We start from the raw sequence: 18,263 nt of genomic DNA on the forward strand, positions 1-18,263 counted from the left end.
TTCAAGCACCAAAGCCAAATATTTGTGATACTGTAAGAAAGTGAAACATCAGTAGATCCAACACTGCCTTCTCAAATACACTTCAGACCTGCTTTTGTCGTGTGGGGAAAAAAACATTCAAACGACGAGCTTTGAAAATCCCAATGAGTTCCTTCGTTTCAGTTAAAATGTCCAACTGCATTTCCCCCCGAAAAGACTTTTACTTTGAAAAGGGGTCCAGCGCTCGAAGGGAGGAGAGGGGGGGGGTGTCATTTCCTGAGAGTTATTTACTTTGAGCCAGATGATTACTTTTTTCGGAGGGGGTGGAGGGGCAGGAGGAGGGAGGACTGTAACATTGAATCAGTTACAGGTCGCTGTAGCCGGAGCGCAGTTGTGGGGGCGGTCGTGGATGCGGACAGAGGGTCGCACATATGCTTTCACAGCGCAGGATCTCCAAGGATTATTACCGCTGCAAAGGACCCTTACTGCGCCTTTTGGAGCGACCAATTCATTGTGGATATACTTACACGAAAGGAATATAAAGAGGGGATTAGTGCAAGGTAATTGAAAGATTGGGTTGGAATCCAAAAGATGGTTCATTTTTTTTCTTTTTCTTTTTGTTTTTTAAAAAGTTTGGGGCGTTTTGTTAGCGAATAGGCCGAGGAGAATAATTCACAGAATACATTACTATTCTAGTAGAGCTTTAATTAAAGTCTTAATTGGTTTATCCAATTATCAGATTTCCGTCCATACCTTTACATTTACAAATGGTTATTATCGAAAAGTTTTATAAAAAGTTTCATTCAATAAAGCTGAAAGTTTTCCCTGAGTGCCGTATACACCTTCTGCACAGCCAAGGCATTAAACTTTTTAGATTTGAGTTGTGTTCCCCCCTGCACCATATGGTCTCCCCACTGGACCCCGAGCAGGGAGATGTTGCTGACTCTGCTGGATAAAAGCGCTCGGTTTCGGCCTCGCAGCTGGAGGTTTCACCCCGGAGACTGAAAGCACCATTGTGAGACGCGGACTGGTATTTAATGGGAAACACATTGGAAATTGTACATCTCATTGTTCTGTCGTCTGTCCGCGGAATTTGGGGGATTAAAGTGGAAAATCGGCATCGGAGGCACTGGAATGAGGGAGTATGCGAGATCAGAGCTGCTGCTGAATGGAGTCAAGTGGAGGAAAGAAGAACCGAGTGTGTTTTGAAGCCACGACGCATTTTTTCATCAACCACCAACCCCCTTGGGTCACCAAGGCATTTTGCGTAGGAATATTACCTAAAATTTCTGAAATATTAAAAAAAAAGTAAGTGCGTTGATGCTTATTCCACAACGGTTCTTTTCTTTTATTTTTTTTTGGACAAATAGTCTTCAGAATCAGTTCCATTGAACAAATTACTGGACGCGGGTACGAACCATTTGTGGAGGGCAGAGAGCTGAGACCAGCCTTATCAGCTGTTGCTCAGATGTATCCAGCGCAGCAGAGAAATGCATTTGATATCTGCACATTTGCTGAGTCACTTGGTGGGAGAGCGGTGGGAAAAAAAGAGGAACAGGACATGCAAGCAGACCCGAGTGCCACCCTGCTTAGATTTACGCGCGGTGGCTGGGGGATCCTCCCCAAGCCAAGGCAAAAAAAAATCCCTCATTTAAATTGTTTGAGACGAGGCGTGTGCGCAAACACGTCAAAACGGATTAGACATTTTGTCAGCTGATTCCCACGCGAATGTCTTGTTTTGTGGGCAGTTGGTCCGCAAATTGCGGACTTAACAAACAGGATACGTTAGTCCGTGTCGGATGAACCAGAGAGGACAGCTTCAGGAAGCTCTGCAGGGGCCAAGGTTCGGTGTTTGGGGACAGTGAGGACAGAAAATATTCACAGTGTGTCCTCAGTATTGGGACTTACTGATTCTTTTAGCGAGCGCCCTGCAGACTGTGTGGCCCTTGAAAAAAAAAAAAAACCCGGACCCAGTACTAGACATAAAGACTAGACCTGTTCGTTGCACTTTGTTGTAAAACTAAACATGAAAGGATCTTTGTGAGGAATCTGGACCTGAGAACATCATAATAAGTCATTAATTTGTCAGTTTGTTTTCAAAAGGGATGAAACAAACAAATGAAAAAAAATTGTGACGTATTTTGGTACAAACCACAAAAATATGTTAATCGAAAGCATACAACGCGATTTTTTTCTCAGTTAAATGAAGAGAAAAAAAACTTTGGAAACGCGAGTGAATAAAGTGAAGATGAAGAGATCCGAAAAGGCTCGATGCACTAAAAAGCTGGACTGTGTCGCCCTCTACCGACGGTTCTTGTGTTCACCGCCAGTGAGAGGAGCGTCCTTGTCTGTCTTCCCTACCCTGTCCAACATCCAGTGGATTGTTCCCCCTGTCTCATTGCTTTAGTCCTCATTTGAGGGAAAAACAACACATAGGATGAATTTCAGTCTACGTTTTAAAGTGATTAGGGTCATTTTTATTGCCGTTAGTTTCCCCACTTCCCTCTAAAACTCTTTATGGAGCTGGGTTTGACTTGTGAAGCCAATAGGCCATAGATGCATTGATTAAACAGCAATGTTCTCCATTGGGATAAAATGTGGAGACACTGATATCATATCTTATCACACCAACATCTGGTAACCTGACGTGTGACTAAACAACTGCTTTTTTGTCTTTACAGGCCAGAACATCCATAGGTATGGATGGGATGCAGACGTGTGTGGTCTTTGGGAGCATGCTGGTGTTGCTCTTTTCAGGTAAGTAAAGCAACGTGCATTTAAAGTGTTTTGCTTTTTCTCTCCCTTTTTCACAGCCCCCCCACTAATGTGTTAAATTGTGTCTCCCAGTTACCTCTGCACTGTCTCCACCAACTATTGAGTCCACCAAAAGGGAGTTCATCGTGCAGCCCATGTCTACGTTCAACATCAGCTGCAGTGGTAAAAGAAAAGTTGTCTGGGATGAGCCGCTACCAAAAAACAGCTTCGTTTTGCCAGGATACTACACGGCGACGCTCTTCCTTTTCAACGCATCGGTGGAAAACACCGGCTACTACTTCTGTGTGTATGAAAAAGAGGAGAAACAACAAGAGGCGCTATGGGAAGAACCGAACGAGGCAGAAATATACGTGTTTGTGCCAGGTGATTTTGTCTGTCACATTGTTGAAAATGAACATCAAATTGAGACTTTGCAACCTTTGCACAGACTTAGACTGTACTTAGATGGCAAGTAAGTATACATCAAAGCAATACTTTTCAGTCCAACCAAATCATTTCTATCCTTGCACACCTAGATCCCAAGGTCCCATTTGTTCCCGAGACGCCCGAGAACTTGGTTGTGGCCATGGACTTAAAGGGAGTCACAATCTCCTGCCGTGTATCGAACCCCAACTCTTCCGTCATCCTGAGAAGCGTCCCCAGTGGAAGGGAAATGTCTGCCCATTACAACAACATGATGGGCTTCTTCGGCAGCCTCTCTCCTGGGCAGTACCAGTGTGAAACCACTGTGAAGGAGCAAATAGTCAAAAGTGACATTTACACTGTACAAACTGAGGGTAAGTCTAATATTGTCTTGAAATCTGTGTGTATGAGGAGCTAACTGAACGCATATGGGCTTTCACTGCAAGTCATTAATATGTACTGCCCTTGCTAATTAAAGCAAACAAGAGTCAAGTTACTATTGTGTATTTCTTTTAAAAAGCACTAAAGTAATAGGATAAGCATTCAAACACTGCACAGCTGGAAACACTCCCCAAGTCTGTTTACCCTGAGAAGGCTGCAGGGTGATCTCACTGCATAAGAGCCATGACATTATGTCATTATCACAGGGGGAGATGACTTAACACGCCTGTTTTCTCTCTATGTGTGCATGTGTGTGAGTAATGACGACCTGTTGAGCCACCGCTCAATGATAAATGTGCTTATGGTAATCAAGTTGTCACTATATTGCGGCTATAGTCCCTGCACAGATGGAGGATTTCAGTGTGGAAGTGAAAGCCAGCGAGAAGACGGTGAGAGCAGGGCAGCCTTTCAACATCACCTGCGTCGCTCCCGCCGGCCTTGGCTTTCAGCAGCAGTGGCTCCATCCTAAAATACAGGCGAGAGCGCAGTCCTTTTCCAGTTTTGTGTGTGTTTTTAAATTCTCAGTTTAGTCTCCCCTCTGCCTCCACCCATCTGGCCCGTCTGTCCCTGTTCTGTTTCCCTTTACCCCTTGTCAAACTTCCATGTCATTTCCTACCCAGAAGCACTGAGCCTTAAATTAGCAAATAATGGTTTTTGGACCAAAACCTCACAGTGGCAAGTGGAATATAGCTCTGTGGACATCCCTTCATGGTTACAAACTATGTGTTAGGGTAGCAGCAAATGAATGTTGTGTCTTTATTATCGAGACAGTCAGCCAACAGCTCTCGCTGCAGTTATCCCCATGTAAAAGACACGTACAGGAAAGTTGAACTTCAGAACAAATGGCTTGAAGGAAGGAGGCAGTCCAAAAGAAAGATAAAACCACATAGTAAATCTTTTAACCCCTGTGACCTTAAGGCATGCAAGACAGATGCTGTCAACAGATGACAGCCAGTTAAACATTATGTGTGTTTGAAGTGTTTGCTACAAGAACTTTGTGCGCAATTTATGCTTGTTTATATTTGTATTCACATTTGTAACATGATGCGTGTTTTCCTGCATGGGATTCCTCTAAACCCTTTTCCAGAGATATTAAGGGCAGGAACGCAGGACTCTTGACTCCTGGGTTTGGTCTCAGCTGCAATTACAGACTTTTAAAAGGCTCTGTGATCCTGATTTATCTCCTGGGGCCTGGAGAGTGTTTTAACCATTAGCCTTCAGCAGATCGACACTGGCACTGTACCTGTAAAATGGAAAAACTATGAGTTTAAAAAGATTATTTTTTTTGAATTCTGCAGAGTAGGATCTGAAACCAATATTGTTCCTCTGGTCTTATAGGCTGTGGGCGCAGGTCAGATGAAACAGACTTTTCCTGACCGGGTCACCTACACCCTCAGTATCCCAAAAGCCACCCCCCAGGACAGTGGCACCTACGAGTGCTCTATCACCCATGATATCAGTGGAGAGGTCAGAGTTAGCAGCGTGGCTGTCACTGTCGTCGGTAAGTCTTCTCAAGAAACGACTTTTCAGCAAAACTCTGATCATTTGCAGTCACTTAAGCCACATTTAATATTCTCATCATCGTTCAGATAAATTAGTTGTGGCTTCACATATGTGCACAGGGAGCTTTTAGTCGTGTGTGTGGAAGTCATTGTGCTGTAAAGCTTCACCTCTGCTTTCAACATCAGCTACTGTGTTTTATGGGATGGCTTCAGCAGATGTGTGTCAGACCTTGGGTTCACCTGAACCCTCTCTGTCACTCTGCGGCATTGTCCCTCTGTTTTTGCATTTCCTCACCAAAATTTTCATCCAAGATCACCTGATTACTCTTTTCTTGTCCTCTGTTTCTAAATTCAGAAGAGAATTCCTTTGTAAAACTGGACCACAGTGGGATACTGGCAACTGGGTTTGTCAGCCCTTTGGAGGAGACAGAGTTTACGATCCTCATAGAAGCCTACCCACCCCCCAAAGTGACGTGGCTGAAAGATGGCAAAGCCATATCAGGGAACAACTATGTCCACACCAAAACTAGGCACATTGAAGGGAATCGGTAAGAATAAAAGCTGTGTTTTTTCTTTTTTACAATTTCTTTTATCAGACTTAGTGCCAGTGGAAAGTAGACAGGAAACATGAGGGAAGAGACTGAGTGTGACATGTTGCACAGGTCTCCAGCCGGACTTAAATTCAGGATGTTGGAGTCCTAAGTCTACACACTGGCCATTAATGAGTCCTTTTAGTGACAAAAGTTTAAAAGAGTAGTTTGATTCAGGTGGTTAGCTTAGCTTATTATAAATACTTTAAGTATTAGCTTAAGGAAAAACATATGCAAATGTTCTCCTCACAGGTATGAAAGCATTCTGACATTGCAGCAGCCTATTGAGAAAGATAATGGGAATTATAGCATCATGGCCAGCAGTGGCTCTCGCAGTGCTACCTTCTCCTTTACCCTCAAAGTAAAAGGTAAGCTAAAGATAAACATACATGTATAGTCCAGAACTTGGGATCTGTGACTGAGCACTGTGCACGTGTCTTTCAGCCCCGTTCACAATGGCGCTCCCGCCATCCTCAGCCCCTCTGCTGCTGCCACAGTTACAAGAAATGGTGGTGCCACTTCACACTTCTTTCACCTTGACATGTCGTGGAGAAGCAAAACTGGCCTGGTTGATACCTTTTGATGCATATGAGCAAATGCTGGAGGACAACAGCGGCCTGTTTGTCACCACCATCACAGTGGACAATGCCACAGCAATGCACACTGGCTACTACACATGCTACTACAATAGAAATACCACTGAGGAGGTGGAAAGCAGCATCTACATCTATGTGCCAGGTATGTGGAGCACAGCCGTCTCTGTGCTTGTTTTCATTACTTTACATTAGTGTCTGTACCAAGAAGGGGGGCGGCTGTAGCTCAGTTGGTAAGGCATTTGTCCACGGACCACAGGGTCAGGGGTTCAGTGATTCGATCCCGGGTCCTGGCTATATATCGAAGTGTCTCTGGGCAAGACAGTGAACCCCTAATGGCCCATTCCCATCCCCAGCTGTGCAGTACCGGTCCAATCCCGGTAGAAATTGGGGAGGGTTGCGTCAGGAAGGGCATCCGGCATAAAAACTGTGCCAAATCAACATGTGGACAATGATCTGCTGTGGCGACGCTGAACTAGCAGGATAAGCCAAAAGGACCAAAAAAAAAGTGTCTGTACTGTACTGTATTTTGCTCCCACCTAGATCCAGAAGTTCCTTTTGTGCCATCACCGGTGCCTTTTGGTAACCACGTCCTGTCGGATCACGAGGAGATGGAGATCCAGTGTCGAGTGTCTGATCCCAGTGCTAATGTGACTCTGATCAATGTTGACACCCAGCAGCCTGTGCCCAGTGTTTACGACAGCAAAAGGGGCGCTTTGGGGATATTCACTGCTGGAACCTACATCTGCAAAGCCCTCATAAACGGAGAGGAACAATACAGCTCAGAGTACATTGTTCACGGCTGGACAGGTGTGTGTTTGCACATTTTGTGTGTAATGTCACTGAAAAAAAGTTACTCTACTTTTTAAATGTGATCAAGCAGCTCTTTTATCCAAATCGTATCTCAGGTGGTGCTAGTTTACATGTTGAGCTGACAGCCAAGCGCACTGCTCTGTTGGTGGGAGACACCATCACAGTCACCTGCATTGCTCGGGGATCTGAGATTTTGGAGGACCACTGGAAATACCCCGGCAAACAGGTAAGGACACAAATGATCCCATATAGCACAAAAGATGATTCAAACGGATTGTCTAAGATGTTATACATCTGATTGTGAAGGACCTGACATTCCTATTTTCTTTGACAGGCAAATCGTGCTTTTAAAACCGTTCATGAGAATAAGAGAGACCAGGAGATCCTTTACACCCTGACTATTTCACAAGCCTCAACCAAAGACAGCGGCATCTACTCCTGTTCCATCACTGATATTATTAGTAATGAAAGTCAGACAAAGGAACTGGCTATCAGAGTTTTTGGTATGAAAGGCATATTTTGTTAACTAGTTGCATTATATCATAAATAGTTTTTTCTTTACTCATAAATGATTGCTGATTCCCTCTTTTTTAACAGCTGGTGAGTTTATGTCCGTAAAGCCGCTGTTTGGAGAATACGAATCCGCGGAGTTGGATGAGGTCCGTGAGTTCAAAGCAGAAATCAGCTCCTTCCCCACAGCTCATGTCACTTGGCTTAAAGATGGAATTCCACTCAGCGATGTGACAGCCGAGATCTCCACCAGCCTCCGGCAGGACAGCGAGACCAGGTGAGAGACCCATCTGAGGTCTGCTAATGACAACCTGAAAGTAACATTCCCACACAAACCTGTAATTAGGCTTTAGTGCTGCTGTGTAAATCTGTGTCTCTGTGGTTATTGGAGTTTCTGTTTTTTTATGTTCTGTTTAGCTACGTGAGTGTTCTCACCCTGATCCGGGCCAAGGAGGAGGACAGTGGGAACTACACCTTGCGAGTTGAGAATGGAAACCAAAGTCAAGACATTGGCATAATCCTGGAAGTCAAAGGTCAGACAAAGGAATGAACAAGTCCCTTCATTAACTGTTTGCACAACCTTTCAACCCCAGTTACAGGCCGTGTTTCGCTCACATGTTGTTATACACACTTTGCCCCCTTCTGTCGGACTATGTTACAGTGCCTGCAGCCATTGTGGACCTGATGGACATCCACCATGGTTCAGCCACAGGCCAGTCTGTGGTGTGCATTACTAGAGGGCAGCCCACCCCTGCGGTGGAATGGTTTGTCTGCAAGAACATCAAATAGTAAGCTTTGTCTTCTTCAGCATGACTTCGAACTGCTGTCACACATGTCACTACACTTATTCATTGATTGTATATCTCTGTTTTCGCTTTTTTTTTTACCCAGCTGTGCCAATGACTCATCGTCCTGGGTGCCCCTCACCACCAACTCCACAGGTATCACATTAGACTCGCACATTGACGAGGACAACAACCTGGAGAGCCAGGTCATGTTTGGTCATCTGGAAAACACACTGGCCGTGCGCTGCCTGGCTCGCAATGAAATGGGCGCCGTCAGCAGGGAGGTCAAACTGGTGTCCAGTGGTAAGAACACACACACACACACACACACACACACACACACACACACACACACACACACACACACACACACACACACACTTTTTGTTTGTGTTTTTTTTCTTTAAATTCAGCTTTGAATAAGCATTTGTTGTTGTTGTTTTCACCTTGTTCCTTTTAAGATCCTCTAATTTCTGACACTCTGAGTGAGAGAGGGTTTGTAAGTGACTATGTTCAGGGATGTTCTGGTAAAGTCAATGTTGCAGCAGCTGTCAGATGATGAGTTTGTGGTGAGACAGCTGATAGCTGGCTCTTATTCTGACAGCTAATCCAGTGAAGCCAAAGATTGTTGGGCCATTTGGTCCTCACAGATGTGCTTAGCACCCCCATCCTTACCCCCATACCCATTAGCCTCAAGCCAGTGTCTGTTCTCCACCCCCACCCCCTTCCCAGCATACCTTTTGGGCCTAGTAACCTAGACACCGTAAGGATTTAAATGACTCTTTGGCCTGTTACAGGACATTTCTTATGCTATAAGCAATTCATGCATTTAATGTGTCATCACAGCAGACACATGTTGCATGCATGTGATTAATGTGCACTCCATCTCCCGAACAGGCCCACACCCTGAACTGACAGTAGCTGCTGCTGTGCTGGTGCTCCTGGTCATTGTCATCATCTCACTCATTGTCTTGGTTGTAATCTGGAAACAGGTATTGCTGCCACCATTCTACTTTCATTCTTGCATATTCACTCTGTCACTCACTCATTTATTCACTCGTTATGAGCAGTGTGCTTGGTTTTCTGCTCTCACTGGTTAAAGCCTGGTCAATTCACGTGCAATTCATTTTTTAGCAAGTAACAAAGTTGCTAATCCAAGAAAATGTCTTTAGTCAATAAATACAAATGCACATGTGGCAGAGAAAATTACTTTAAAATACGACCCAAATAGGAAACTTGGGTCACAAAATCAATTATTCAGCTTGTTCTCTGTCTTCCAGAAACCACGATATGAGATCCGCTGGCGGGTCATAGAATCTGTGAGTCCAGACGGCCATGAGTACATCTATGTGGATCCTATGCAGCTTCCTTATGATTCCAGATGGGAGTTCCCACGTGACAGACTTGTGCTTGGTAAGCTTGGTCATTTTCAGTGTGCTAAAGCTGGATTCTTTTGCTGTTGGCTCTGCAGCTTCCCTGCAGGGATATGGCCGTCAGGATGTCTCACTCTGCCTTTGAAGTGAGGCTGTGATAAGCTAATCAGGCTTGGGCAGTAGGGGTTTGCTGGCTGGAGTTTGGTCTGACTCACTGATCAAGGGGACATTCAGCAATTGCAGGAGTCACAGTTGAGAAAGTAGAGTCATCCACAGTGCATGGATATGTTTGCTTGCTTGTGTCTGTGGACACAACACTTGTTTCTTTTGTTTTTCTTCTTTGACCATTATTCTGATGCCTTTCTGTGTTTCTCAGGTCGTATCCTGGGCTCCGGAGCTTTTGGGAAGGTGGTAGAGGGCACTGCCTACGGACTCAGCCGCTCCCAACCTGTCATGAAGGTGGCAGTGAAGATGCTGAAACGTGGGTTTAACAGATTTAAAATGACAAACATTTTTAAACCATGCTTCCACCAATCAACTGATAGGTTTCTGTATGTAATTGAAGTATAAGGACTGTTCAGGTGAGGGCAAAAAGTACTGTAAGTTAGGTACTGTAGTTTCACTTGCTTAGGTGAATATTTTATCAACACAGTCAGCTGCTGGAGCTGTAGCAATCACTTTAAAGCCCGATTGTTGCAATGTTCATCAAAGCTGCCCTTATTCTGTGACTTATTCTAACAGATAATCAGGTCTCTGATATCTGTTGCAAATACAAATCCATTTAATACAAATCTACAAATATGCTTGAAAACCAAAAACAGGATCCTTTTTCAAGAACCTGCCTGTGAAATTCGTACTAATTTGGCAAAAGGGGGGTAGACAAAAGCCTGAGAAGCATTGTAATATATTACTATAATACCATATGTTGAATCGATGGGGAGAAATATTTCACCTCCGGAACAAGTACGAAAGTACAAAATGGCGCTGAGAAAAATTCAGTGATGGAGAAACACCTCACCTGGCAGCCCATTGTCTTCCAGTGGTGCAGAACAAGGATAGAGTGGAAAAAATGACGCAAAGGAAAAAAACTAAAAAAATGAAAGAATCTAGAGCATAAATAAAAACACTTTTTATGACAGGAGGGGGTCTCAGCTTGATGCATGGTTGGTCACCTTGTTGGAGGCTTGATTATGTTTCATGATAGTCATGGTTGCTATACCTTTGTTTAGCCACAGCACGCTCCAGCGAGAAACAGGCCCTCATGTCTGAACTGAAGATAATGACTCATCTGGGACCTCATCTGAACATAGTCAACCTCTTGGGAGCATGCACGAAGTCAGGTGAAGATACAAAGACACACACTCAACCATACACAAACACATACTGTAGAAGAACAGCCCTTTGTTGCCTCTCCCTTGCAATCCACCCACCACTTTGCACACAAGCATGAACAAACAAACACACACACACACGCACATTTGGCAGTTGTAGACATGTAATGCTCTCACAGCCAAAAAAAGATTGACAACCCTGTCTCAGCTCTTGGTGGGTGTGGTATTTTAATAGGCTTTTTATGGGAAAGTGGAGGCTTGCTCTCTTGACTGTGCTTTTAGCCTTTACGAGCTTCTGATAAGATTAGCCTGCAGACTGACGCTGATGCAAAACTTTATCTGCTGTGTTGTTCCTAGGCCCTATCTACATTATCACTGAGTACTGCTTCTACGGAGACCTGGTCAACTACCTGCACAAGAACAGGGAGAACTTTCTCAGCCTGAATCCAGAGAAAAATAAAAAAGAACTGGATATCTTTGGAATCAACCCCGCAGATGAGAGCAGCAGGAGGTAACTATATTGATGTTTCTAAACTTCATTGTGTTAATAAGCTAATAAAAAACACACATTTAAATTCACTTTTTACATCAGTAAATGTTATTTCCCCTTCTCCTCTCCTAAGTACTACAGCCATCTACACAACACTCTGCCCAATTGTCTGACTCCCGTTCCCATTTTCCCCTAGCCCTAATCTGTAACTCTATCACCTTTTTCTCCCCGGTTGAAGAGATTGTCTGGCATCTTCACCAAATCAGATCGCCATCTGAAGTGGTCTCAGCTTTCAACCTAATTTCATTGTGTTGGACGTACGTGTTAATTCTGTCCAACCATATGTTCATGGTGAACACCCCCCCCCCCTTCAGCCCATCCCTCTTGTGCCAAGGCTTGTCTGTCTAGATGGATGACTCACAGTGACCACACCTCGAAATGACCATAACATGATTTAATCCAGGCTACCATGTTGGCCTCAACCACATCTTCCTGTAACCTCAGCCAGAGAGAGTGAGAGAATATAAGGACACACACACATTGACGTACACACAAAAGGAGGCTGAATAACATACAGTATAGCGCTATCACCAGAGGCTTTTATTTGGCTAAATGTTCCCACGACCTGTCCTCGCCTCACCAATAAATGCATTCCCCTCTTGTCTCTGCACACAGTTATGTGATCCTATCCTTTGAGAGCAAAGGAGACTACATGGACATGAAGCAGGCTGACAACACTCAGTATGTGCCCATGCTTGAGATGAGCAATGCCTCCAAGTACTCGGACATCCAGAGGCCTAATTATGACCACCCACCCTCCCAGACAAGCTCCAGTGGTAGGCACTGTTTTTCTCTCCTCTCTGACCTCCTTTTCTTTTCCTAGAGTTATTGGTGTGCGCTTGCTTGGCTGCAGTGCCATGTTTGAGTCAGTGTTTGTTGAGGGGTACACCCTTGTCAGAATTTAGGACTGGTACACCCAGTAATTACATGGAGAAGATAATTGTAGCACATTCATAATAATGCCCAGTTTCTCCCTACCATTAGTAAAAGCCAGGTTTGAGCAGCCAGTACTATATTTACCAAGCATGATGATGATGAACATATATGCATTTGTGGATTGCCTCATAGCTTTTCCTGCATGTGTTTTCTATAGAGGGTGAGATAGACGACAAGAATGAGGGCCTCACCACCACTGACCTGCTCAGCTTCACCTACCAGGTGGCCAAAGGCATGGAGTTCCTGGCTTCCAAAAATGTAGGTTTTTTTCAAAGTTATATGTTTGTTTTATATTTGGACTGCTGAGGTTTGCATACCACATAGGTCCTGCAGCCTTGCATTCCTCAGCTTTTCACTGGTTGTGGATTTTGCCCTGTATCGTATAAGATGACAGCCATGCTGGCCAAAGAAGAGGAACAGAGGAAATCAGCGGCTATGTGATAAGCAGTCCCATCAAAGCTGCTGAACACACTCAGGACAGGGGCCAGGGGCTGAATATAGTAGCTGTACAGCCAGGGCTAGAATTACCAGGCAGGGATACACTGCAGGCAGAAGCTATTCATTCAGCTTCATAGTTATTATCCCGAAATATCCAGTGGTCACAACCATCCCTCCAACTGGCATGTTTACACTAAGTCTGTGCTTTATAAAGAAATATAAAACAGCGTTAAAAATGAGCTTGGCTGAAATGGAATACACACAGAAAAAGACAAAGTATCTGTGAAAGCATATTGAGAATGGATGAAACAATTTTGTATGATGTAATGTGCTGCTTATAATTTTTGCCTGCTCTTTGTTTTTTGCAGTGTGTGCATCGGGACCTCGCAGCCCGGAATGTCCTCCTCTCCCAGGGAAAGATAGTGAAGATCTGTGACTTTGGACTGGCCAGAGACATCATGCATGACAATAACTATGTCTCCAAAGGGAGTGTAAGTCTCTGGTCGTACATTAGATTTACGTCTAAAGTGTAGTTTTATTGTGCTTGTCCACACTGGTTTTGCAAGTATGACGAACATTTCCTGTCTTTCATCGCACAGACTTTTCTGCCAGTGAAATGGATGGCACCTGAAAGTATTTTTGACAACCTGTACACCACTCTCAGTGATGTTTGGTCCTACGGCATCCTCCTCTGGGAGATATTTTCTTTAGGTGAGAGCCCGCAAATATCTGATAAAGAAAGGTAATGCTTGAGAATTGAGTTGCTTTGTAAACTCATGAGAATATGTTTTTGACCTGAAGGTGGCACCCCATACCCAGGGATGGTTGTGGACTCAAGCTTCTACAACAAGATCAAAAGTGGATACAGGATGTCCAAACCAGAGCATGCACCTCATGATGTGTACGTGATCACTCATGTGATGATTACATTACTCTTGTGTGTGACAAAGCTGTCTGTCATACAGGAGGGGGGGTGCATTTGGCTGTAAACTTAGAACAGTTTGTCTCTGAGCTAAGAAGAACAGGTCGTATTATTCTCAATGGTAACGTCAGCTGTTTTTTTTTTTTTTTCAGATACGAGATGATGATGAAGTGCTGGAACAGTGAGCCAGAGAAGAGGCCTTCTTTCCTGGGTCTGAGTGATGCTGTAGCTTCTTTGCTGCCCTCCAGCTACATGAGGGTGAGCCTCTTTCTGACCCCTTATGTCCATAGAGCTCGAAATTCCCGACAGCTGTTTTCTGATTTACCACTTCTCCATTCGTAAGCTCATGGTTGGATCTGTTCCTCTTTTTATTTTTACAATTTCAGGCTGGTGAATTATGTTTTTAGATGTCATCAAAATGTTCTGTCTTATGCATTAGCTTTTTACAGTGTTGCCCAACAAAGCACAGGTTCGAATCCCTAAAATTTACGCTGAAATTGTCATTTAAAATTCCCTTTCTTTTCATCTGACGTACATCAAGACTGTGGACTCACAGGATTTCTGTAAAATACAAACCTACAAGTGATTAGAGTGCAAATGCAGCAGCTGGAGGTCAGAGCAGCTGGCCTTAGTCTAGGTAGTGACGCAGCCCCAGTTCTCGCCAGCACCACCCAACCCAAATTACCCCATTAAACTCCCCACCACACATGGCACATCAAAACAGCGTTACCTCTGCCTCCTTCACAGAGTTTTAATGGCTGGGGCAGAGGACAAACCAGTTCTTCTTTTAGCACCTCAGGCGCAAATGGAGCGTGTGATTTTCAGTTTGGATTGCACCATGGAGCTGGCAGCACAACCAGCGATCACACTCATAGCACCATCTCCTTGGGCTCTGTGGAGCTTTATTATTACTCTTCTATACTGTGTTATATCCTTATTGCAAACTTTTTTGTTTCCACCACGTGACACCTTTAAATAAAAAATATCAATTTGTCTCGTGTAGCATTATCAGAGGGTGAACCGTGAGTTCCTGAAGAGCGACCACCCCGCTGTGACTCGTGTGTGCATGGAAAATGATGACGCCTACATAGGCATCACTTACAAGAACCAGGGGAAGCTCAAGGACAGGGAAAGCGGTTTCGATGAACAGCGACTGAGCTCTGACAGCGGCTACATCATTCCCCTCCCAGACCTGGACCCTATTTCTGATGATGAGTATGGAAAGAGGAACAGACACAGGTAAATGGTCAAAAATGTGCCTCTGCTACTACATATCTATACTGCCCAACATAAAGCCCTAACTTGTGTTATTGAAACCCTTTGCAGCTCCCAAACATCTGAGGAGAGTGCCATTGAAACAGGCTCCAGCAGCTCCACCTTTGCTAAGCGTGAGGGTGAGACTCTAGAGGACATCACACTGCTGGAGGACATGTGTCTGGACTGTAGCGACCTGGTCGAGGACAGCTTTCTGTGACAACTGCTCAGCCTGTACAGCAAGAGCAGAAGGGGTGTAAGGACAGAGGAAACCAGAGAAAGACTTGTATATCGACCAAAGACTATGCTGCCTGTAACCTCTTCCTCCTGTCCAATTGCAGTTTTAGAGGACAGAACAAAACCACTTCCCTGTCTGGATACATTTGTGGTGACAGTATGATATGGCTTTCTATTTTCCCCAGACAGTGCCCTCTATTTGGCTGGAGGAGTAGGAGAACGTCAATGAAGAAATCAACTCAAATAAACAGAGCCTTTGAGCCAGTGTGCTGGATCTCTCTACATCATACATGATACACATAAAACACATGAACTGTTGCCTTTTTAATTTGCAGCTGATTTTCTCTATCGGGCATTCAATTAACAGCAATATAAGCAAGAAGGGACGAATCCAACAAGTTAGTCAGCAGCTCTAAATGCAAAAACACAACCTAATATCATCTATATGATATATTTTTAACCACTATAGATGCACTATTTAAACTAGACAAGTCCAAACTAGCAACATTATTGGCAGGTAAACACCATCTACAGTCACCTGCTGCAAGATAAGCACCTGATGCTGGCACAATCAGTAACAATACGTGGATTTAAAAGCACAAGATTTGGACTATGTGCATTTCTTTTTGTAAAGGACCATATAATGTTTTCAATGGTTAAATAGGTGCATTAATTCAAATTTATTTTTGTACGTCATTACTATGTAAACATGTATGATTTGTGAATACTGAGTAGATTCTAGATGCTGTTTAAATGGTTATGGACAAAGAGCTTTTTAGTTGCGTGCATCTTTGCTGAGTCTCACGTTTTGCCCCAAAACAACCAATTATTCTCAAGTTTCATCTTTGTCGAGTTATATTTGCCAAATTGGCTTTGATTTAAAAAAAATGATTGTATGAAATGTTGTAAATAGCTCCAGAGTTTTTTTTATATGAGATAATTATTGGGATGATGCTCTTGTTGTTTTAATTTAAGAACATACAGTATTACGTTTCTGAAGCATATGGTTCGGATTAAAACAGCATGAAAAAGGCAATAATTGTCCTTTTTCAAAACATTTGCCACGTCAGTGGACAGCAGTTCTTTGACAATAGTTGTCAAGTAGAGAATTCTTAATATCTTTGTATGTTTGTAACATATCACATGGATAGTACAAATGTAGGAAACATAAACTACAAGGGGGTAAAAGAAAACTTGGTTCATCTACTGCAAAACACTTTAATATAGCATCACAAAATGTTATTACTATCCAGTAGGAGTTAAATATTAGCCAATAGTGTCCTCCTGTCTCATATTTTATCTATTGTCCCAAAGTCTATTAGCAGGTCCTGGCTATACTATACACATAGATGAACTTGAGAAGTAATACATCAATTATGCATAGACTCTTCCATATCTCCCAGCTACTGTTTACTGTGATATTATCTGCAATCAGTTGCACTTTCCTCTTTTCCCATTGAGTTTTAGATATTTCCAGGCTGAGCTGAAAATAAAGGACCAAGTCTCGCTTTAGCTCTAGATGTTTGAAGCAGTGCGGATGTGAATGTTTGTGCCACAAGAGTGATGTGTTGTTGACGGTACATCATATGAAATTATAGGTAATCACACCCAATATGTTGAATTAATACTTTGTTTTATTATTTTACATCATGTACATTCAGATGATTTATATTTCAATAAATGATTTATAATGTAAAAAACATTTCTGCTTCTTGTCTGTGGTTTTGGAGAATTGCAAAATTTGGAGAATTGCCAATATTCCATGTATGGACATAGGACAACTCATATGACATAGGCTACACAAAAACACATAGGCTACACAAAAACACACACACAACCAGTTTGAATTACTCAGATCTTTTACTCAATAGTATGTCAAATGTTACATACATTTTTAGACTTTTATTGGGAAACACAGGATGCTTAACCTCAGTACAGGTTTATACTATATCTGAGTAGATGAAACTGGAAATATTTGTTTTGTAATTCTGCCAACTGCTCTTAACCCTTACAGCTTAAGGCCACAAGCAAAAATGGTTGTAAAATTTCAGTATTATATTGTATTGTAGGTACTTCAAAAGTTTAAGATGTTACTTGTATGGAACCTAAATCTGACACATAAATCAAAACTGAACTTTTCCTAATCAGATGTAATAATACATTGAAACAAAATATCATGGTCCATTTCATATCAATATTATTTTTCCACATACAGTAAATTGTCTGCACTTATACAACAATTGTCACTCACAGCACTTTACACTGCTTTTTATTCACCCATTCGCACACTGATGGGGGTGAGTGCTGCTATGCTTATCTGAGCATATCAGAGTGCTGCTATGCAACACTCACCGGTAGCAACTAAATTCGGGTTCAGTGTCTTGCTCAAGGACACTTCGACATGTAAGCGGGGGAGCCGGGGATCGAACCACCAACTGCAGGATTGGTGGACGACCACTCTACCTTCCTGTGCCCCAGTTGACCCAACAGTGTTAAGGGTGAGCTGGTGCAATCTGACGCACTGCCATGAGACGGTAATAACGTCACTCACTCTCTAATCTCTCGCCTACAGACTAAGATTAAGACAAACATGCTGCCCAGACTGTCAGTGGTTTTCTGACTGGAATTAAAAGTCTCCAGCAGTAACCTGCTGTTGCTTTTTACTTCCAGTAGAGGGAGGCAGTGTCTAGGCAGTGCAGGGAGGGGTTAACGTTATCCGGGAAAAGATGAAGAACAAACTGATGCACCAGTGCAACTGTGATGATCTCAGCCTTCAGACATGGGTGGGTCAGCACAATCCACACACATCCTCTTTGGTTTTACCCTGATAAT

At 43.3% G+C, this 18,263-nt stretch overlaps 1 protein-coding gene across 1 annotated transcript; it reads left to right on the top strand.

The window, feature by feature from the left end:
- Positions 1–348: 348 nt before the first annotated feature.
- Positions 349–17,133, top strand: pdgfra (platelet-derived growth factor receptor, alpha polypeptide). The gene is made up of 29 exons (XM_067513223.1): positions 349–539; positions 2,661–2,736; positions 2,827–3,117; positions 3,270–3,530; positions 3,934–4,073; positions 4,936–5,098; positions 5,455–5,647; positions 5,942–6,057; positions 6,134–6,427; positions 6,826–7,092; positions 7,191–7,321; positions 7,430–7,598; positions 7,693–7,882; positions 8,023–8,138; positions 8,267–8,393; positions 8,497–8,693; positions 9,288–9,382; positions 9,671–9,803; positions 10,140–10,244; positions 10,993–11,103; positions 11,452–11,605; positions 12,260–12,420; positions 12,738–12,838; positions 13,387–13,509; positions 13,618–13,729; positions 13,820–13,919; positions 14,093–14,198; positions 14,944–15,179; positions 15,267–17,133. Exons 2-29 carry the CDS (start codon positions 2,679–2,681, stop codon positions 15,412–15,414), a joined length of 4,398 nt encoding a protein of 1,465 aa, XP_067369324.1. The 5' UTR covers positions 349–539; positions 2,661–2,678; the 3' UTR covers positions 15,415–17,133.
- The last annotated feature ends 1,130 nt before the right edge of the window (positions 17,134–18,263 follow it).

This window comes from Channa argus, chromosome 8 (assembly GCF_033026475.1).
Source record: "Channa argus isolate prfri chromosome 8, Channa argus male v1.0, whole genome shotgun sequence".
In the NCBI taxonomy this organism is placed as follows: Eukaryota; Metazoa; Chordata; class Actinopteri; order Anabantiformes; family Channidae; genus Channa; species Channa argus.

Bases quoted from the DNA above. Each gene is read 5' to 3' on its own strand.
- pdgfra (XM_067513223.1), top strand. From the start codon at position 2,679: ATGGATGGGATGCAGACGTGTGTGGTCTTTGGGAGCATGCTGGTGTTG. The intron at 6,058-6,133 runs GTAAGCTAAAGA...CGTGTCTTTCAG, and splicing joins CTTTACCCTCAAAGTAAAAG to CCCCGTTCACAATGGCGCTC. The intron at 7,599-7,692 runs GTATGAAAGGCA...CTTTTTTAACAG, and splicing joins ACTGGCTATCAGAGTTTTTG to CTGGTGAGTTTATGTCCGTA.